Source organism: Micropterus dolomieu, linkage group LG04 (assembly GCF_021292245.1).
Source record: "Micropterus dolomieu isolate WLL.071019.BEF.003 ecotype Adirondacks linkage group LG04, ASM2129224v1, whole genome shotgun sequence".
Classification (NCBI taxonomy): Eukaryota; Metazoa; Chordata; class Actinopteri; order Centrarchiformes; family Centrarchidae; genus Micropterus; species Micropterus dolomieu.
The window spans coordinates 16552659-16574933 of record NC_060153.1 but is presented as its reverse complement, the minus strand read 5'-3'; the positions used below and the strand labels follow the sequence as shown (position 1 = coordinate 16574933).

The window sequence follows — 22275 nt, the reverse complement described above, 5'->3', positions numbered from 1 at the left end:
ATATCCATGGTGCCCAGAGGTTGAATCCTTGTGATTTTTCATCTAGCACCAGCAGCAAGTCAAAGTTTTATTTTTTTTAGTAAACCATTCATCCATTCATGGTTCCCAGAGGAACGAAGTTGAAATTTGTGTTTTTCAGTGAAATGTTTTAATAACTATTGGGTAGATTGACATGACATTTGGTGCAGAGATTCCTGTTCCCCTCAGGATGAATTTTAATAATTTTGGTGATCCCTTAACTTTCCCTGTAACGCCACCATCAAAATTTTAATTTGATGGTGGCTTAGGTTTATGACAAAATACCATCAAAGCTAATGACATTCCCATGAGCCACACTTTGTGTTAGGGTGATGTTAGCATCAAAGCGCCACTGTGCAGTGCTAGTCCAGACTCACAGAGCCGCAAATGTGGCTGTAGAGTCTTGTTTACTCCCAAAAACTCTATTTCAAAATGCTTTCTAGTGAACAAACTCACAGCTGCTGCAAGCTGAAACCCTGTTTGTCTTAGTTTCTAGATAGCAATTACAAGACAGGATTGAACCATTTTATACTCATTCAGATAGAAACAGAAATGTTGTATTTGAACACAATCATCTAAGGTTTAACCTGCTGAGATGCAACTGAGTACTGGGCGTTGTCTGTCCCACTCTTTAGCATATGGTAGCTGTAATGCACAGTTTTGTTGTATGCCAACACAAATACAGAAGAGAAAAAAATATCTATTTCTATTGTTCTGACATTTTAACATAAAAGGAGACATTTTAGAAAAACTGCCTAGAACACTTAGTCAGTCTCACATATAAGCTTTTTCTTAAGCAGATGGTTAACCTTTTATGGTGCAGATCATTATGTTCACTGAGAGCAACTTGTATAAACTGATGGGAAGCCTTACACACACAAATGCACACATAAGTCGACACAGCGGTCAGTGCAGTTTGTAAGAATAAAGCGCCACGCTCACGGAGGTCAATCTGACATGAGCAGGTCTGATCTCTACCACAGTCTTAGCCTGACCTGACAGCTCCCGGCTCGGCCAGGCACTGATGCTGATGGGGTACCAGACAGTAGCCAGTGGGTTGTTTCATTGTTCTCTGACAGAGAGAGAATTCAGATTAATCCAGACAAAAGCAGTACTGTTCAGAGGAGGAGGAGGAGCAGAAGAAGATACAGGAATGCTGCAGCTTGTAAGAATAAAATGAATCTAATTGTGCTCTGTGTGTGAGGTGTTTGTCTTCTTTTAAGAGGATAACACCTTTGTCTGCACTGAGGAAAAACAAGGATCTGATGTTGACTTGTGTGACACTGAAACAAGATGACTCTTTTCCGTCCGGCTGTCACTCAGATTCTCATTCCCCGTTTCAATTTGATTATCATCAGAGCGTTCAAATTGAACTTTTCTAAGCTAGGAACAAATTTCCACCTGGGATGAACACAGATGGGCAGATCCAATACACTCCCACCCTTCCCCAAGCCGGTGTCACTTGACAACAGAGTGACACAGCGACAGCAGAGTGGGACGGGATGCGATGAGCCGCCAAGGTTTCACACCATTAATTACCCAGACATCACCTCTCCTGTCGCGGAGGATTCTGCAGGAAAAGGTCAGCCGTCTGGCTGGCATAAAGACCAGCTCGCCATGCATGTCACGGACCCCGCTGGCCCAGACAGTGCACTGCCCACGTCACACTTCTGAGATGTGACTAATGCCTCACCAAGACTTCTAATAGCCCCCAAAATGCCACAGCAGTGCCTGTTAATGCGGATATAAACAACTCCTATACTCAGAGGCTAAGGCCAAGGCCACCGACGAGTAAGGAAAGAGAGGGGAGGACGGGATGGAAGACAGAGGAACTGGTAGAGTTAATAGCATGACAGGGGGGAAAAGGCAAGGGTAAAGAAAAGAAAAGCATTATTACGCAGAGTTGGGAACAACAAAATATTAATATTTGACATTTTGGGACTAGAAACTTATGTTCAACACTTGCTATCCTGCTGACTTGACATCTTCTTGCAATTACGTTAATTATATGCTTGTTATGTGACATGATAGCATAACATCACAATGCCTGCAGTGCATGCTTTAATAGTATTTAAAATATAAACATACTTTACTTGTTGTGAAAATAAACCAGCGTAGCTTGCTGGTCAGAAATAAAACACAGTTGCTGGCAGGAGGCAGTTGAAATTACAGCTGAAATTACTGCCTTTGATAGGATAGGATAACCTTCAGCTGGGCACAAACCGAGTCAATTAAGACACAATCTGACATTGCATAAATCAGCAAGATCAACAAGCTGAGAGAGGACCTCACTTGTCCCAGCCCGGCACTTGTATAACCCACTTTCATCAAACAGCAAGCTCCTCCACAGTTTCTCACCCACTCTCCTTTCTTCCCCTCGTTACTCGTGTTTGAATACAAGCAGTGTTTTCCCCCAGGGAAAACTCTGGTGAAAGACTGAGGGGGCAAGTGTTGCACAGACTGCACACTTGAACTTGTTATTTCGGAGGCTTATTGTGTGAGGAGATGATCACTGTAGTACAGGGAGCAGAAGGAATCCAGTCTGCTTTGAAGTGTGAGAGACACAGGAAGATGAAGAGAGACAAAGGGTGATGGTTAATCACAAGCAGGTGATGATTGGGAAGTGTTGTTTGTCATTTTTAAATAGAAAGGATGCAAAGAAAAATAGGGGAAGTGGCAAAATTATAGGTATTCTTTATAATTTAACAATAGAGTACAAATAAGCCACAAACTACACCCATAGAAATGACCACAGATTTAAAAACACATCTCTCTGACGCATTCTCAACAAAGATTTAGTGCTTCACAAATGTTTTATGGCTGGTTATTGTAATGGATTCCATTGTATTCTACAGGTGTTTCCTAACCTAATTCTTAACTGATTAAATGTACATTAAGTAACAGGATCCCCACTGACCTTTTACCAACCACTGTTCGGAGACATAAGTCTTCCAGGGATTCACACTCATATTGATACCTATGGGTAATTTAGAACCTCACCTGGCCTTCATGTTTTTGGAAAATGAGAGGAAAACCACGTGAGAAGAACTCACTAGCAAGAATCAAATCCATCTCCTTCCTGCAGTGAGCCTTAAGCTCTCTCGGCGAAGTAGCTGCTCCTACCTGGACCTGCAAGTGACACCATGTCAAAGTCCCAATATCGGGCCAAACATTTTTATTTCCAAGTGCATGGCATTACTTGTGGAGCTATATTCACTCAGATTGGTCTTATCAGCAGGTACAGAGAGAACTGACTGTCAGGGCCTGCTGGCCACAGTATCTCTTCTCTCGTCTTCTACTTTCTTTCCCTTTTTCTCCTCCTGTCCTCTGTGATGGGAAATGCACGTAATATGCCACAGGTAATTGCTTTCTCTCGCATGCAGTCTAATGTACTCTCTCTGCTCTCATTCCTTTCCTCCGTCTTTTTCACCATAAAATAGATTAACTCTGACTACACGCAGCCAATACTCAGGGACCAAAATGAATCCTCAGATCATGCATCTGTTGCACTTGCTTTGCTCTGTTCATGCTTTTCTATATGCAAAACAAATGTAGTTTCTTCAGTCCTGTAATGCAAAACACACAACAGCAAGGAAAGTCAGACCCTACCAGTACTGCAGTTCTGGCTGAAATAATTTTATTCCCACATTTAAACCAAACATTGCACTATAGAAATACAAAAACATTCTAATAACTGTTGCCCGATTTCAATATAGCTGCTGCCAGTAGTGAGATCTTAGACCACTTTGGTTTCAAAATAATATTTTCCAGGTAAGTAACATAGATCCAGTCAATAAGTAACATGGATTTCAGACAGTCCTGAATTGGTTTTCCATCACACAGAAGTGTATTTCATGGTGGCTGCAGGAATGACTGACTTTGTGTCTGTCTGGGCTCATCAACGAAGAGCTGGGTCACCTGTCTTTCTTGACAGATTAGACGCCCTCATTCATCTCACACAAGCAGGTGCGCACGCAGCCCAAAACACACAGACACATAGTTGTCTGAGGCCATCACAAATTAGCACGGGCCATCACCGTTTCCTTGCCAACTGGCCTGTAACCAGGCAACGTTGGTCTGTGTGAAGATGTCTTCAGTGGGTAGATGCTCATGTACATGCACACACATACACACACAGCAAACAGATGGGGCTTGATATGTTGTTAGATGCCAGACACTATGATTTTACTTTAAAATCCCTGCACATCTGATTCCCTTACTGTGCTGGACCTGAAGCACATTTCGGACACACTACAACACACACAAGCTAACAAGACTGGAGCTGCTTCACAGTTATTACATCTGCAAGCCCTGATCCAACAGGTAAACTACATCTAAACCACAGGAGCTGTTTCACTTTTAGTAACCACTGCTGTCTGTCTGAAAGTACATTTCTCCATGTGACCTTGATAATTAAGCATTCTTCATGTTCTTGAGACTGAATGAGGGAATCCTAACTGAACGGGGTGCTTTTAGCAAGGTGAATCCTTCGAGGTACAATGGTACTGGTGCAAAAAATCCACTTTAGATTATATAAATGAAACCCTGGATCAGCCAGACATCAGAAAATAGATCAGTCATCAATTCAACCAAGATTATAATCAGGGTCTCATTCTGTAAAAGCTTTAGATGGTATCAAAGCAACTACTTGACTGTCTACTTTATTTCAAATGCACTCACTTCTTTTGTCTTTGTCATGGACACTTTAGGTTTAAATGGTGATATGCCACATAACTTGTGTTCAGCCGGTCTGTGCAAACCTTATTTAATATTAGTTTCTGTTGAAGGTGTGAAATGTGCAACCTTTCTTTTCCCTGCAACCAGCCCACCCATTACATTGTGAATAATAACTGCCATCCCCTTCATCTTGCTTTACTAATTAAGGATGAATTAACTATCACAAGCACTCTGCCTTAAGCAACCTCTCTTCTAGAGAAAGCGTTAGAAAACCCTCTTCCACGTCACCACAAAGCCCTGAGGGCTGTTACCACTTTGGAGCAGCTTCATCCAAATTAAATGTTTCTAGGCAACGTAGTATCAATACAGTTGATCAAACAGCAGCATGTTCTGTCTTTGTCCCATCGACATCTCTACTAATTCCCACCATATCACAGCAGCTCACTCCACAGACAGCCACTAAGATCCATTACCCAGCACCACACGGGAGGACTGCACACCCACTCGCCATCCCTGTTCTCTGTCTCTGGCTCAACCCCGAGCAATCATTAACACACAGTCATACACACACTTCATTGCACTGTTATTGCACAGAGCCCATTTCCCCTTGACGAACTCAGTGCCTAAAGTTTAAAACCATATTCCCCTGCAGGTTTATTGCTCTCCCAGACAGAGAGGCACTCGGGTCTCTGGGAGACAAGATGCAATCAGGATATCATCAGGGCTTTCATTTGACAGATGCTGCAATATCAAGCATAAGAAGATTGTTCTATGATTGATTGTTGTGAAGCTTTCTCGAAGGAGACCAAAGGTGACTGTAGCACTGACTTGAGAAAAGTGTATTTGTCCTCAGTGTGAATAGGGCACATGTCATTTGACCACTGCCCCACTTTGGTACAAAAAGGTGACCAAAGCAGATTACTATACTATTCTTATAGGAGTACTGTAACACTGCAACAACGTCTAGTTCTCACTACCATAAATTCTACCAAATAAAGAAAAGAAAATCCTAAAAATTGTCCACCCGACAATAAGTATATATATATAATATATATATAAATATATTAACTAGTATGTAACTTCAAAGTTTTTTGTGAGGTGAAAAATTTGATGTGAAAACAAAATGCGCATAGAAACAGACTTAGCAAAGTAATCATGAAGTCCATGAAGCATGTGACTTCCTGCAGTACCTCAGACTATCTGCATTCAGCCCAAATACACTTTACACTTATGTGATGACAAACACTTGTGATTGTCTATGCCTATGTTGACCCTCATCGTAATAGAAACAGAAGTGCATGCACATCGTCAGTCCGTGTCCGGTCTGTTTTGCAATATAATTGGAGTACAGGGGTTGACTGCCTGAGCGAGCTCGAAGGCTTTGCATCATTTGCCATGGAGTGGGTCCTTGTTTCCCCAGAAGTTTAATACATCCATGGTCTTAGCGGGGTACAGCTGGTTTCTTTAGAAATCCTTTATGTATGCTACTGTGTGTTACTGAAAGGTGGAACACAAATGTTTTCTCCTTAAACACTACAACTGGCATATTAGAAAGAATTTAAAATAGCTAAATATTAGAGCCAGACATCTAAGATTGGATGAAGAGACAAAACCGAGAGAACAACATGTGTTTTCAAAATCATCTGCATTAGTGTGGACATAGTTTGATTTTGTGTGACAGACGGCGAGATGCAGCAAGACAGACTGGTTGATAGTTTAAAAGAGGGGGATAGACAGACTAAATGAGGGGGGGGGGAGCTCTGTACTGTGCCGAGCGTGTCTGCAGAAGCAGAGGGGATTGCAGCAGACAGCCAAACGGCCCTCAGCAGGCTGTCTAGCGCGCGTTCAAATAAACAATTTACCCCCTGTCGCTGCTTGTGGAAAGTATTCACACTGGAGAGAAGCATGTATGAAACAGTGAAACGCACAAACAAAAACAGGGCTCAAGACATGCAAACACCCACCAGGAGGGGAAAGCTTAAACTACTGCAGCTATTAATGTCACACTCACTGAGACACAAATGTCAAAATCCTTGTCAAACATACACATCGACTGGGGTAGTCGAGTCACTCAAGCATAGGACACAGGCAGGTCAGCATAGAGAAACTGGCTGGTGACCTTTTCCCCCCAAACCTCCCATTTACACCGAGGTGAGAACCTCTTGTTACCACCGGGCCAAACCCTTTATCAAACATCCCTTCACTGCTCCACGCATTCAGCAGCTTTTTACCGAATAAGAAGGGGAATAAAAAGAAGGGAGAAACATTTGTTTAACGAGCCGTCCCCGGGCTGTCTTTCTCTCCCATTCAGACTCTTTTTCTGCCCTGAGGTCAACCCCCCCACAACACCATCAAAACCCTGCACCACGGATGGCAGTGGTTCCATTCACCGTTGAGATTTATGATCTCTAATAGCTGGCAAATGGACCCGAGGCTGGGGCTGCCCCGGAGGGAGGCCCCCTTCTTACTTTCTTTAAATCTCTAGAAGAAAAGGCATGAAAAAAGAGGGAGCTGACCAAGGCTGGGGGTGAGGATCAGGGAGCTAGTGTGACTGTCTGAAACATTTTCAAGGTTGCCATCTGGGTCGGGTGGGACCCTTCAAACTGTCTGTCAATCTTCAACAAGAACCCCTCCTCTACCAGACGGATAAGGCAGTGGAGGGGAGAGGACATATTATAGCAGTATGAGGTACAAATGCCCTCTGCCACAACTGACATTTCACTTCCTGGGCTGTGTTGGGACAATTCTGCAAGCAGGAGCTTTATTAATCGGCTACAATCAGGCGGTCAGCCAGTCAGCTGCCTCCTGATCTTTGGTGGTGGTGGAAAGCCCCACTACGGCACTCTCTACTTCATAATCCTATTCCCATAATCTTCAGAGGTCAGCAAGCAAGAAACAGTCCCCGCTCTCTCTATGACCAACTCCCCTTTCCTTTTAAGGCGAGAGAGGACTTCTTTCAAGCTGCATTACTGTGTAGGAAAAAAACCTCCAGAAAAGACAGTTCTATGTATTGAAGAACTGAGGCTGATATAATGCCTTCATGCATCAGCCAAAGCATTCCCAATCATGACGATGAGTCCCAATTTTTAACATGGAAATTTTTCCCTTTTTGTTCTCATTTGAAATAACACAAGTGCTTTGTTTAATCAAAGATCTCAAGTATCTTTCTGACTTTATACCTGAATGCTTTCCCTCTGATTAAAGTTAACTAGGCTCTGTCCAAAGGTAATAAAAATCCATCAACTAACACCTCCAAAGCTCACTCAACACATTATCCCTTCGACTGCATTATATAGCTATTTTTTAAGCGCTTGCAATTTGGGGTCAGGGAGTTGTAATTCTCAGCCAGCAGCGGTGACTTCCTGGTTGCAAGCAAACCTCATGGTGATGACAAGACTTACTGTTTTCAAACAGTAAGCGACACTCAGCCCGCTCTCACGTGAACAGACAGGGAGACAAGCGCTCAGCGAGTAAGCGTCAGGCGCTCTATACGTGGTAACCATAGCCTAGTTTTAGTTTTCCATCGATTTGCAATGCGCATTGCCAAGAAAACAAGTTTCGCATATGGTTGTTTCTTGTGTTTGGTGAGTCAAAAACAATTTCCACCATGATGGACAATAAAGATATATTCTATTCAAAAGTTCAACACATTTCAAGTGTGCCGGCAGGTGGGCAGTTTCACGGTTTTGTGCCTGCTTGTTGCTCAGCCTGTCAGCTTGCCTGCACCTCCCTACCTGCCCACTTGCACCTCATTGAAAATTAATTGCAAGGTCTGTCAATCGCTACCTGTCTGAAAAGACCTATAGACTTGCATCTTCAGAAAGTTTAAAAGAAAAGTCACTTCAAGAGGCAGAGGAAGTGAAATTGCTTGCTTCTTGTTCCATCCTTTCCTGTGTGATTAATCAGAGCGGAGTCTCATTGCCACTATCTTTTCAACCCACAGTTCTTGTTGAGGTATAAGAAAGACTGAAAATAATGAGATCTGCGGCGACAGTCAAGATAACGAAATGAACTATGGATTTGTCTCAACGTAATTTTTTAGACAGAAAATACCAGAGCAATCGACAGAACACACACACATCTGTTTCATTAGAGCACTTTTACTGCTACTGTCCTGGACTAAAGAATCACCATTTTGATGAAAAACATACATGCATATGTAATTGTACCAACATAAAGACTGTTACATTTACCCTATTAAAAAGTTACATTTATTTTGGGAAGGCTCTGCTGTAGAAGTGACGATTAAAAAGGATCCTTATTCCACTTGTAATGGAATTGTAACTTATCACAACGTTGGCAGCTGCTCCCCTGAAGGAGATAGTTCTTATCATAATGACACCCTCAGTGCCCGATGCTGACAGGCACCATGATGAGATGCTGTATCTGCAACTTTGTCTGCAGTAAACCCAGCGACAAAGATAAGAATTCCCCCCCTCTGCCCCTGAAACTGAGAAGATTTTTATTAGGCAGCGACACTGTCAGGGTGATAATGTTGTCACTGGGCAGGACAGCCTAAAGGCTATCTCATGGCCCTGTTTTCACACTTCACACTAATATGCAATTTGTGTAATCCGACTCCAAGCAGACAGCTTAGAGTTCTTGAAGAACATCCAAATTGGAGCAATAAATAGTTTTTAAAGTGCAGTGGCATTAGTGCTGAACATCCAGTAGCTCTGAGAGTTTCTGAGCAAGTTTTGAGAAAGACAAACAGAGTTTTAGTTTGTATTTTTCGAACGAAGTAGAGCACAGACACAAAAGATCTCGAAAGGTCGCCAAGCATTCATTTTAAGAGACTTTGCAATAATATCTTGAAATAGCAGTAATTGTTAACTCAGCTGGGTTAACCATACAAAAAAACTATGTCAGAATGTATTATCGAAAAGCCAGCTGAGACTTTGGGAATTGGGAATAACAGAATACTGGTATTGGATCAGTACTCTGCATCGGCAGATACTCTGAGCTGAGGTATTGGGAGAGTAAAAACTGATTCAGTGCATTCTTACTTCAAAGGGGAGATTTCACCATTTGTTTTCAAGACCCAAAAATCCAACTTACATGAATTTACACCAGCTCAACCATGAAATGAGCAAATGTCACAAAATATTTGGGCTAAAGACCAAAGACTTGTGACAATATACTGCACCGTGATTTATTACTCTTCACTAGACATGAAAAAAAAAAAAAAAGACATGTCTGTATTGTGAAAAATAGTTTTTAATCTTATTTACAGACAACTGTATTATGTTATTGCAGTCCCCACTGCGGAACAGCAGAGGTATCTCTTTTCATGATCAACACAAACATAAAGATTTGTCTATGAACAGTCTGATGTAATTGGCACCATGGATATACTTCAGAGAAGGGGGTCACAGACTCTTCTCAGACCCTTATACTTCACTGTAAACGTGACTGCGTTTTATTATCAGTGGGACCAACTCCATCTGTGACCTAATTTTTTTTACCTATTTTGGCATGAGCCCTCATCAATGAATCACATACAAGACATCTGGCCAAGTTTTTATACACTGAATAATTCCATGTTGCAAATGAGCAGTATGTGCTCTGCAGTGTATCTAATTCACCTCTTCATAAAAACACACCAGCAGTCGGCAACAACACTGCCACAAAGACAAACATCACTTCAGGGAGTAAAGGGTCAAAAGTGGCTATATTTTCTCTTGGCCTGTTTTTTGTGTTGTGTCATGTGGTTTCTCCTTGTCACAGTTCAGCATTTCAGCACTTTGGCCCTGCTGGTAGGCTTTGGCAGTGATGCCCTGTAAGACGAAACGGAGGGGACAGGACGGGAATGGAGATCTGGGTGAAAGCTAAGCACTGTCGCTCACCTTGGGCATCTGCTGAGCATGCCAGGCTGGGCCAGGCAAGGTTGCCATGACAACAGCAAAACAGCCACGGCATCCGAGACTGAATACTTTTATTTGACAGGCCAAACCCACCTTTACTGTCCTACAAAATGTCACCAGTGATGTTTGCAGTACATGCTTCAAATGTCAACCTGATTAACTTATGTTACAATTTTACTTGTAAAATTATGTTCTATATATTCTCTATATTCTCAAAATGAAGTAATTTTCTTAAAATATTTCTACTTTATTCTCAAAATCTTTTTTTTATAAAGGACACATACTCAATTTTATTACCTGATTTAATAAAAGAGAGAATAATGCCATTTATATATGTATATATTTGTATAGGTATCAGGGTGTGCGTTTATCAATGCACTGTGTACTTTTCTGGGTAAACAAACAAAATAAATGCATATAAACCTGGATTAGTTTAGATTGGTTACTTCAAAACATAAATAAGGTATCATATTAAAACAAAATATATCATCAGGTGAATGTTCACACTAACTTGACTATTCTGTGAATGTGTGTGAACAGTGTCATTCTTTAGGCACTGTGATCTTGAAACCGGGACAACCACAGAGTCTGGGGGAATCCTCTTAATCACCTTAATTTATTTGAGCAATCTTACAGAGCTAGTCAGACAGAGGAATCTGACGCAGGGCTGCACAGAGAGAACAGCTGCTATGGGAGAGGTTTCTGTGTTCACAGTCTATCACAGGCCCAAAAGCTGACTGGGACCCCACCTGCGTCGTGCCAAGTGGAAACAGTTTTTATTCCCATACGTGAGGTGTCAAGTAAAGAGACACTGCTTTGTGAGTTGCAAGGAAAGCTTTAAGCTTCTGGAAAGTTGTCGTGTATACACAAACGAGACAAGGCAACACTGAGGAAAGACAAATGAGAGAATTAGCACAGGGTTGTACCTGATGTCTTTAAAAGGTAATATTGTACAGATTTTTCTCTAGACAACAAATGCTTCTAAAAAAGAATGTTTTAGAAAATGTGAGAAGTGAATCTAGAAAGCGAACAGTGGCTGTGAACTGCAAACTAAGCAATCTACCTACAGGTTTAGCGTGTAACCTTATAAAGCAGCAAAAAAACGCCATTACCTTTATCTTGTCTACACTGCAGCCTGCCATGAATTCAGTGCAAACTCTCCAGGGAGAGGACGAGAAGGAGGAATAAACAGGGAGATGCTAGTGAGGCGGTTTGTTTGAACAGTGCTTCACGGACAGCTGAGCACATAGCAAGACAAAGTGATCTGAAAGACAGCAAACAACAATTTAAAGTTCAAACCCAAAAAGTGTAGCTGGCATCACAAATCCAGCATGCAGGCATAAACATCTGCGCTGGGTAGTTGTCAGCTTTCGTTTGTGGTGGTCGTCAATGTTGCCATCTGTCTCAGTAAAGACTAAACTTTTTTTCCAAAGGGAGAACAGAGGGTAATGAAAGAGTTTGCTGAGTGGTACACTCTGTGTGGAACATTCCCTAATGGCCAACGCTTGACTGAAGAGGCAGAAATCAGTTAACACAAGCGCTCTCTCTCTCTCTCTTTCACACACACACACACATAAACAGGTGTACACAGCAAACACAGGGTTATTGTACTTGTGTCAACAGTGCACCTGCCAGGCTTCACTGTAGATCTGTATGGCCTATGGCATAGGAATGTGTCCCAAATATGTACGTGTGTGCGTTTCTCAGGATCATACTCGGTGAAGATTCCTGTGGTGTCTATAACCTCTGTGACAAAAGACAGAGACGGACATTTTCCATTTGTTGTTCCACAGGTCGCTAGAACCTCGGAGCCGTCACTAGAAAACAGAAGCCCAAAAAGCCTGTCACACACAAACTGAACGCAGGTGTTTGCGATGGGTCATGGCAAGTATGTCGCTCTGTCAACAGCTCTGTAACTATGTGGGAAGGTATTACATTTTCAGCCATAAGGAAAGAATGGACCGGCGCTGTGTCTTTGATCCCCGGAGGACCAGATTGATGAACTGAAATAGGAAGCTGGAAGCCATTCAACAGTGTTGGTTGACTGGGAAGTTGAAGGAAAGGAGGACATTCTTCAACTTACCCTGAACAAAGGTAGTCTTATAAAATAAACAACCCAAGGACACATTCTGGCACTACATCCAAAATAAAGGCGTCACTATGCTTAAACCGATGTGCTTGTCGGATGGTCATATTGTCAGAAATCCTGTGCCCTCCCTCACACCTTTATCGCATTTCACCCCCTCTCTATGGCATCAGGCTTTTAACCCCACCTTTTGTTAGAGCGCTTAGAACATCTTAACATACTTTGGCCTTGCTTCTTATTGTGGACAGTGAAAATAAGCTTTTGGCAAACAATGCTGGGCACTGTCTTGAGCTGTGAGGAACACCTTCAACCCTCTCTATGAACACTCATTTTAAATGTCAGCACATATGATCTCACAATACAGGTGTTATCATTAAGTTGTCATCTATTTTGTCAGATTACTTTGGTATCATACATTTGTGATTTCATTGCTCCAGCACAGGAATTACTCAGTCAGTCAGTCTTTTAAAAGGTACTATTCATAAACTACAATCAAATCAACAACAGTCTTTTTGCTTTTAGCTGGGTTAGTGTGGTACAAGAAACACTGCTCACTGCTGGCCTCTTTAACTGCTGTGGCTTAACAAGAACAAAAAAATAATACGACATCAATTGGTTTGTTTAAATGCAATGACTGAAAACGGCCAGCAGTGACACAGACACATACTGAAATCACAAAGTCTACAACCTCAATTAAAAACAGCTCCTTGTTCAAACCCTAATTTGATGCTTTTGCACTGTGGCCCTTCAGTTTCTTGAGCCATTATTTTAAAACTGATGAACAAGTGAGTGGTGAAGGCCGTGAACTGTGCAGAGCTAATGAAAAGAGATGAGATGAAAGCATCGATGAGCAGACTGAGATCGAAGCCTCTTCACATCTACAATGTCATCCACTTAACTCTGATGGGGAATCGGACTTCAGAACAAAAAGATGAGAGACGGAGAGATAGAGGTAATAAGTGAGAGGGAGATGAAAGAGAAGATAGAAAGCAAACAAATCTGGGCTCATTTGTGTAGGAGCCCCATCAACACTGACACTGTTGCTGGTCCTAAAAGGCAGCAGGCATACCCAGCCTTCACCGCACAGCGGGGTTGTGGGCTGTCACTTCCACTGCCCTCCTCCGGCCTCTAGTAATGGATTTACATTTTTAGGTCTGCTGGGTACAAACATACTGTATGTACTGACGCATACACACACACAAAGCATATGGAGGTGGCTAGATCACCGAGCCATATCAAAAGAGACACTTCGATTTCATGCCACCCCTGCTATGAGTTTGCACACTGTAGCCAATTACGGGTAAACTGGCATGCCGTCTTCTTTTTCCCATTTACAGATCGACAGGCACAGCAGCTATTTTTACTTCTGCATAAAAGCAGAGCGTGTTTTCACACTCCGCCACCTTCATTAAGGAAATCTATTTAGAGTCGAGCACGGGATAGGCAGACGAGCATGGAAAGATGAGCTCTGATTAAATCATTCAATGAAAATGTTTGAGGCTCTGTCTGTTATTTCATCACCAAACAGCCTGGAAGCTTTTTAATAGAATGGGGCGGGATGCACTTTGCTGCCTGTAACTACTTTGTACGATACTGAATCAAGACAACACAGTTCAATATCACTACAAACTCATTCCCATTGAGTCCAAGACTCAGCTGCTGTCAATCACCGCTAGTGTTCGATGAGCAGGTCAGCAGACTGTGACCCCACCATCTGTGTATGTGTCGGTGGCAATTAGGCTGATAAGCACATCAGTATACCATATATATTATGGATAAAGAGAAAAAGACCAAGGAATCAACACACTATAAAGGAAAGAAACCCAAGAAGAGGCCGACTAATGCAAAAATGTGCTTTACTTAAGTGATAAAACAGGTGAAAAAAATCAAAGTGCATAAACAGAAAATATTTTGGATCATCATCAGTTCTGTGATGTAGCAAAGAAAAGTTTCTATTGTTTGAAGTCTTCTCAGTTATCTTGAAATCCTACCCTTTTGTGTGCAGGTTCCTTTCAATCTCCAAACACCTGAGTCTTTCAACCGGCGCAGCTGAAACTTTCTTTCCTCACCTACTCAAAAAGACTAACTTAACAGCTGCATACAGTCTCTACTACTGTTGCCATCAGTAATTGCAGTGGCTGCGGTTATGATCTAATTGCCTAAACTCCTACTGTTTTTTAATGTAGGTAAAACTGGCAGGGCGTGGCGGGACATGTTGTCCCTGCATGCACCAGTAAACGCAGCTGAGGCTTCCCAGTTGGCTTACCCATTAAGTGTCAGTTACCTGGGTGGTTCCTTTGAAGTGTAAGTTTAAAAAAAAAAAGAGAGCGACACTGAGATGGTGTCTGCTGTGCCGTGCCATGAGGTGGGGTGAGACGGCACTGCCAGACAAAACGAATTAAATAATGACCTTCGTTTTCTCTCGGCCATGGCCACTGAATATCTAACAAGCTCATTGAAACGCACGACACAGACTCTGGGAAACACGAGTCCCACCGGGAACAGGTGGCTTCCCCACCACTGAATTTCTACTTGTTTTAATTAATGACCCGAGCCAGGCTATTCTAACGACAGACCTCTCTGTCATTACTTAAGTTAAAAAGTGATGGGATGATCATAAATCATGTACCATATGGCTGATACAGTGTTTTCACTAAAACAGTATGTACTGTGTAAGTCCCTCTGGCTAGGCAACATTCCTAAAAGGTCTAAAAGACTTAAATTTGTGCGGTTACAGTGAGAGGTTTTGGGATCATAACTTGCATGCAGAGGCTTTTTATAAGCTACCAAGCAAGAAATTGAGGGGAAAACACTTCCATGGAAAGTATGCAGCCATGTGAGTGTTTAATCATTAAGCTCCTGCGGGTGCGTGCCTGGGGTATTTCAACATGCCATTGGGAGTAGGCTGTCAACACAAAGGCAACAGTGGACACACATACGGATCTCTCACTCACACACACACACACATACGCACACAGACAAAAAGCCCAGAATTGTTTCTGTTCATGATAGTAGCGATTTTAGTCTTCTAAGAATACAAGAGACAAAAAATCCTGTTGCAAGGCTGCAGAGATGAGCCATCTGAGTAAAAAAAAAACAGAAAGAAAGATTCTATTGCACAGAACCACAGATATCCAGTCAATGCTTTGTATACATCCTGTCTCTACAAGTGCTCCATCGACCTTGAGATGAGCCAGGTTTCCAGGTTGTACACCAGGGGACTTCCAATCTCAGGCTTTACAAGCACTGGGACAATCCCATTCCCCTTAGATAATGGCTTAGCATGTCTCTGCTGTAAGTGTAGCCCTTCATCATTCACGTTGTACAAAATCACTCACTGTGCTGAGGCAACTTAAAGACAGAGAAAATTTATACAGACGAACATGAGAAGAAAGATAATGAGGTAAAAGACAAAGAATTTCTAATTTAGCTCCTCCTTGACACAGTCGTACAGGAGAAATCCATCTGATGTGTCTTCCCAGGGAATACAAAACAAAGATTGGTTTATTTTGGGGTGCGATCTAAACATGCTTAATACGATTTATCAGATAAATCCTGGACATAAACTGTGGTCCATCTTCAAATCCCCAGAAATCCCCCAAAACAACAACACGAAGGGGTACTTTAGTGAGACTCCAAAACAGACCCTGTTCTTTCTTTTGGATGATAAATACATTGTGTGTAATCAGGCTACCATGGCTGCAGTCTTTCCAAATTGGTGCATGTGCGTGTAGAGGACAAATAGAGGCTTGGACACTTTGATTATGAGGGCAGTGCAGCTATCATCCTCCTAACAGCATCTCTTCTGCGTCATTAGATGTCGCCTCTGGCTGCGTTCAGTCCTCATGTTTGTTTCAGGCGATGGGCAACATGGATCAAAGCATTCTGAGGTTTGCTCTTACTTCCTGCACGCAGAGGAGAAAAGCACTTATACAGCAACAAAATCCTCTCCGGGGACAGGAGAGAGGAGTGAATTGAAAAGCGAACAGAGCGACACAGCACTTTGATTCTAGCCCCCAATGGTCTGAAACCCAGAAATTGATAGCTGTATGTAGCTAGTTCACATGGGAGTCAGTAAAAATGATATGATGGGAAGGTTTTGTACACGGCCCAAACTGCTTTAAAGAAGCTAGAAGAAAAGCCAATGTCAAAACAGAAAAAAGGATGGGGGAAAGAAGATGATCCTGTCTTTTCTCTGCTGTGTAAACATCCCTGATTGGATGGACTGAAATGAATGTGGTCTACTCTGCCTGTGACTAGACAGGGGTGCCAGAATTGATTAACACAAGGGATGTATCATTGTCTTCATCTCTGGACATCTTATTTTGCCAATGTATCACACTCACTGGAACATTTCATTGATTGAATAAGTTACAACTACTATCCAGAAGGTCAAATCGTGGCTCATGAGAAGTTTGGAAGGGTAGAACAGAGCATTCTTGAAAAAAATAACAAGTGTCGTCCAACCACATCTAAAGGCTGCAGGCAGGGGCGGACTGGCCATTAAAGTGTTCGGGAGCAATACCGAACGGCTGGTCCATTCAGGCCGAACCGGCCAGGGGTCAGGAGTTTCTATTTTTCAATTTTTGTTTTACTTTATGATCCGTGACCGCGCCGGCCGGCCAGTCTGCTGAAGCAAACGCTGTCTGTGTGTCTGACTGGGCCAAACCAATACTTTCAATATGGAGGGGGTGTATGAGCGTCCCCTCCCAACTTGGACCAATCTTCGTTTTTGCTGAAATCTGATTGGCAATACGTTTTGTCGGGTGGCTGAAGTCAGTGCTGGGTTGTGTGATAGAATCAACAGAGACAGTAAATGTGGAGAAGAGAGTGAAAGAGGGAAAAGGAAAGTGTGATGCTGGCAGAAGAGGCAGCTAAATGTGCCAAATTAACCGAGGAATCTCTGTATGTCTTTATGTATATTAGCTGTGGAGGTGATGCACAGGGACAGGGTACAGGGTGATGATGACCCCAGTCATGTTGATGAGGAGGGAGAGAAGGAACAGGAGGAGCAGCAGGAGGAGAAGGTAAATGAAACCAGACAAAACAATGCAGGTACAGGGACAGTGTGTTTTTAGAATTAGCGAATAGATTATTTTATCATGTCATTTATTACTGATTTTCTTCACGTGCATATGTAACTGTACAATCAGTAAAAGCAGAGGGTCCAGCACATGGGAAGCTGAGCCAGAGAGAGGCCGACTCACAGATAAAGATGAGGGATTTTTATGCACACATACACACTGCTGTATTTTATGGGACCTGGTCTTGTTCAGTGCAGAGCTGCCTTGCTTATACAAACTGAGGAGGCAGGTGTCATCCTGAAGTTTCTTGAAGGTCTTCAGCATAATCTGATTCTCTGTATACAGCAAAAACACTAATACGAATTAAAATAAGTGCAAAAAATATTTCTCCAAGCCCCCAAAGGGCGCTCACATAAAAGGCCTTTCTATCTCAAAGTCCTGGGCTGAATTTCAGTCCCAGTATACCCCTGGCTGCAGGCATAGTGTTGGTGATCCGAACGGCCAAACTCAAAGGCGTGATGAAAAGCCTGCCATCTCGTACAAATGAACAAACGTTCAGACAGTCTCTCCTCAAAGACATTGATGGTGTCAAGAAGGGACGGAGTATCTGGCCAATCGGTGCGTGAAGTGGGCATGTCTGTCAGTTGTCAGTTTTGTAAAGTTACAACCTGCCCCCTTGTTTGACATTGCTGCCACTCCACAATCCAACAACAACTTCATCTGAAGCATGCCAAAGCCTGTATTGGATGGCTGGATGTGTGATGTTGCCCAGCCACCTACAGTAACACAATCTTTACTCTCTTTATATAAAGGACCACAATGAAAATGTCTTCACCAAGCAGATCATCCATTAATGATTCAACGCTGACAGTTTGATCCCTGCCTCCTCCTGTCCACATGTCAAAGTGTCCTTGAGCAAGATACTGAACCCCTCGATGGTTAGGCCAGTGCCAGTAAATGCAGTCCATGCAGTCAGTAAGTGTCATCGTTGATATTGTAGATGTGTTATTTTACGTCTGCCCTCATTATTCTGCCAATAAAACACACATATTGGACATAAATAGATGCACTTTGCACAATCTTTGCAGTAGACAAATAAAAGACTAGACCTTGTTCTTTTATCTCTCATGCAGTGACACAGGTTGTCCGACTGGTTTAAAATCCTTCTTTTTCTTGTCTTTAGTGACCCATCATTTCTCTCCCTTAGTCGCCTGACAGAAGCTGGGGGTCTCCGAGGTCAGCCCCTTGACTAATGGAGCAACTCACTGAGGAAGAAGGTAAGGAGAATAAAGGATTGAAAGGACATTTGTTGCTGCCAGACCGGGCAGTGACCTTGCCATTTGACAAACCCACGTTTTTTAGACCGATGTCCACTTGAGGAAATTCAAAGCTGTGCTGCATGCATAAAGACAGCGGTTTGAAAGGCCCACTTAATGCCTGTCCATAGAATATGATCCATCACTAACACACCCATACACACACCACACCCCAGCTAGCCTTTCCCGTAATCCCGTGGGACCTCAGTATCCCCCTGAAAGAGTGAGCCTGACACGAGCCTCTGGCTCAACCCTAAACCGCTCTGCTAACCCCCCCTACATACACATACAATTCCCTCCCTGGAGAAAGTAGGGGGCCCCAGGGCAGGCAGGTGCTGCGGCAGCCCCACGGAGTGGTGTCTGTGCATGTATATGTACGTGTGTGTATGTGTGTGTGTGTGTGTGTGTGTGTGTGTGATAGTGGGGGGCCCATTTGCCGTCTGTCAGTCCAACATGCTGCTTGCATGATCAGACGGTCAGTGTTTCTCTTCTCCTGGGGTTTCTTGGATGTATCATTGTGTGTGTGTGTGTGTGTGTGTGTGTGTGTATGTGCGGGCGCACGTCTGCATGTGTTTCTCACAAGATTGGTCTGACTGATAGATCAAGCCCTCCAGGATTATGTATCACCCTAATTGTATTATCAGGGTCAACGTCGGTGGATGACACCCACATACTCCAACTCCTCTGATGCTCTCGCCTCTACAGGAGTTTGGTTTGACAAAGCCGCAGCCTGGTCGCACGTTATGCTGTGATTGTTACCCAGCAGGCAGCGATTTAAAGCTCCACAAGGCAAGATTTTGATCTAAAAATACATTTGTCTGATCAGCCTAAATCACAATCTGGGGCTGAAGGAGAGAAGGCTGTGCCATCTTTGCCAGCTGGTTTCACCTCATTTAGCCAAATTAAATTCTAGTGCCAGATATGTACCCACAGAAAGAAAGTAATCAAAAAACTATAGACAGAAGCGAGTGAGCACTCGAAAAATAGCTGTATTCACCAGCATGAAATCTTTTGGGATGCTTTAAGCAGCTAAATGTAAATGTAATGTAATGTAAGCAGCACAGGAGGGACGGCAAACATGAGTGAGCTTGATGATTTCTAGGCATAGAATTTAAAAAATCTGACAGTTACATGCAAAATTTAAGTCACTTATATTAGTGATAAAGCCAGTATTAAAGTATAATTACAATGTCAAGGTCATGATACATGGACACAATTAGAAAAAAATCACACCATAGAAGTAATTTTCGGGCACACACGACTTACACACTACAAAAAGTCCAAATATTTACTTTTTCACATTAAAAGGTTACTTTATCCAGTTTTCCTGTTCCCGATTATGCTTTTGGTGCAACACTGAATCTCAGTCCATCCAAATTCTTCCCAATGTTTCATGACCTTTAAGCGGGACAGTGCAGTGTTTCATCTGCTTAGCACATCTGTCTTGATTCAGGCTGATAACAGCGATTGTCAGAGGTCACAAACAATTCACACACAGATGAGCACCTTTGAAGACAACACCGCTCCACAATGAGTTAAACATGCATATATGGTAAGAGAGTCAAGCCACTGTAGCTTGCACTACATACCTTGTCAAACAGAGCCTTCCATTGCTGAGACAAGGAAAGATAGATAAAGAGAAAGGGGAAGAGTGAGTGAGAGGTGGACAGTGGGGGAAACAATCTCAGAAACAGGTGCCAGAGCGAGAGAAGAGCACCTGTTTGGAAATGATGAATCCTGGCCAAAAGGACTTTCATGTCTGTGCGCATTTGCCTTAATTGCAGTCTTGCCATCACATGCTGTTATTATCTGATCATTGTGGTCAATGAGCCACAGCAAGAGATAATAACGTACCAAGGTGTGGATCATTATGTGTAAGGGGGCTCTTACAGTAGGCTATCTGAAAGTCTGAGACTGAAGTGAGAGCAGAGTGTGTGTGTGTGTGTGTGTGTGTGTGTGCGTGTGTGCGTGTGTGTGTGTGTGTGAGAGAGAGAGAGAGAGAGAGAGAGAGAGAGAGTCCCTTGGAAAAGGGATGTGCTGTGTGTCTTTGGTGGCTACTCTCATTGTCCAACTCAGTATTTTAAATCCCCTCTGGTGTTACTGTTGAACTCCATTTATGAGTTATGCCATGACATTTAGATAAATTACTTTTAGTCTAAATCAGTCAAAATCACCGCGTGGATGTGCTCCAGTGCAAAGGAAAGTGAAGGTATTGCTAGATAATTGTAAATATTAGAAAAATGTAGTGGTTATATGGAATGTGCATTTGAGGTACCCTCTGTACTGTGTGTATACTTACGTCCTCTTGAGCCACGGGGAGGACGTCGGTGCTTTCCAAAACCTCGATCTCCTCACCCTCCGCGTTGGCTGCCACCGCCGGAGAGGAGTTTACCGGCGTCTCCCGGGGCCCGCCCGTCATCCTCGGGCTGCTCTTCTCCATACACCCGCGGAGAGCTGCGACTCAATCCTCAGGAATGACTCCCCATAGTTTACAGCCAATTTTCGCTACCTATGTGCGTCAGCAACAGCGGAAGGCAAGGGCGCTGTGTATCATGCTGTGCGTCCCTTTAAGTCGGATCTTTCTTGTATTTTTAGACGGTCAAATGAGTGCAGGTGAGATGACACACATGTAAGAGGCGTGCGTACACCAGTTATTCCCAGCACACTTCAACATAGACTCGGACAATCAAATCTTCATCCGCAGAGGAAAAGTTGATTTGGTGAAAGTTTAGTAAAAGTTCTGGGCTATAAAGTCCGTTTGTAGTGTGCAGTGACGGAGGTTTGCAGAGCTGGATGTTGTTCGCCACGAACAGAGGCAGCGGTCCAAGTTTGTGAAGCGGCGGACGCACACATGCAGAGCAAGTCTTCTCACTTTGAGAGATGCTACTCAGCAGAGGCAGCAGCGGAGCGGAGATCCATCTGAAAGAAATAATGACATCATCAAACACTGACAACAACACGAAACGCGGGACAGAGATGTCAAACCGGGCCGGATGACGCACAAATCTCGTATGGCTCCGTCCAGGGGATCAGGTGAAACTCGATTAAACAGCGTGGGCACAATCACATCACACGGCAGACCCGAAGAGAGAAGTCCAAGCAAGTGCCCGGTTTTTTGGGTGCGTCATGATACCTGGCACGCTGCTTTCTGCCGGTCGGCGGCGCAGCGCTGGGACATCCGTCTGCTCCTTCTGCCGCGTGCCGAGAGGAAGCCTCAGAGAGTTGGGGAGGAACACACCGACCGCCTCCGCAGGGAAGGTTGGTTCAGCTCCAGGAGACGCGGGGACTCT

At 43.3% G+C, this 22275-nt stretch overlaps 1 protein-coding gene across 4 annotated transcripts in view; it reads right to left on the bottom strand.

Moving 5' to 3' along the window:
• Positions 1-22275, bottom strand: part of rhbdl3 (rhomboid, veinlet-like 3 (Drosophila)) — a 67644-nt gene extending 45369 nt beyond the window's left edge. The window contains exons 1-3 of one of the 4 annotated variants that reach the window (XM_046048347.1): positions 21988-22275; positions 21285-21904; positions 20575-20598 (exon numbers count right to left, since the gene is read on the bottom strand). In XM_046048347.1, coding sequence (XP_045904303.1) covers positions 20575-20598; positions 21285-21425 — 165 coding nt within the window. In that variant the 5' untranslated portion in view covers positions 21426-21904; positions 21988-22275. Of the gene's footprint in view, positions 1-11671; positions 11823-20574; positions 20599-21284; positions 21905-21987 lie in introns of those variants that run through there. The other 3 variants (XM_046048348.1, XM_046048349.1, XM_046048350.1) reach the window with 3 other exon arrangements.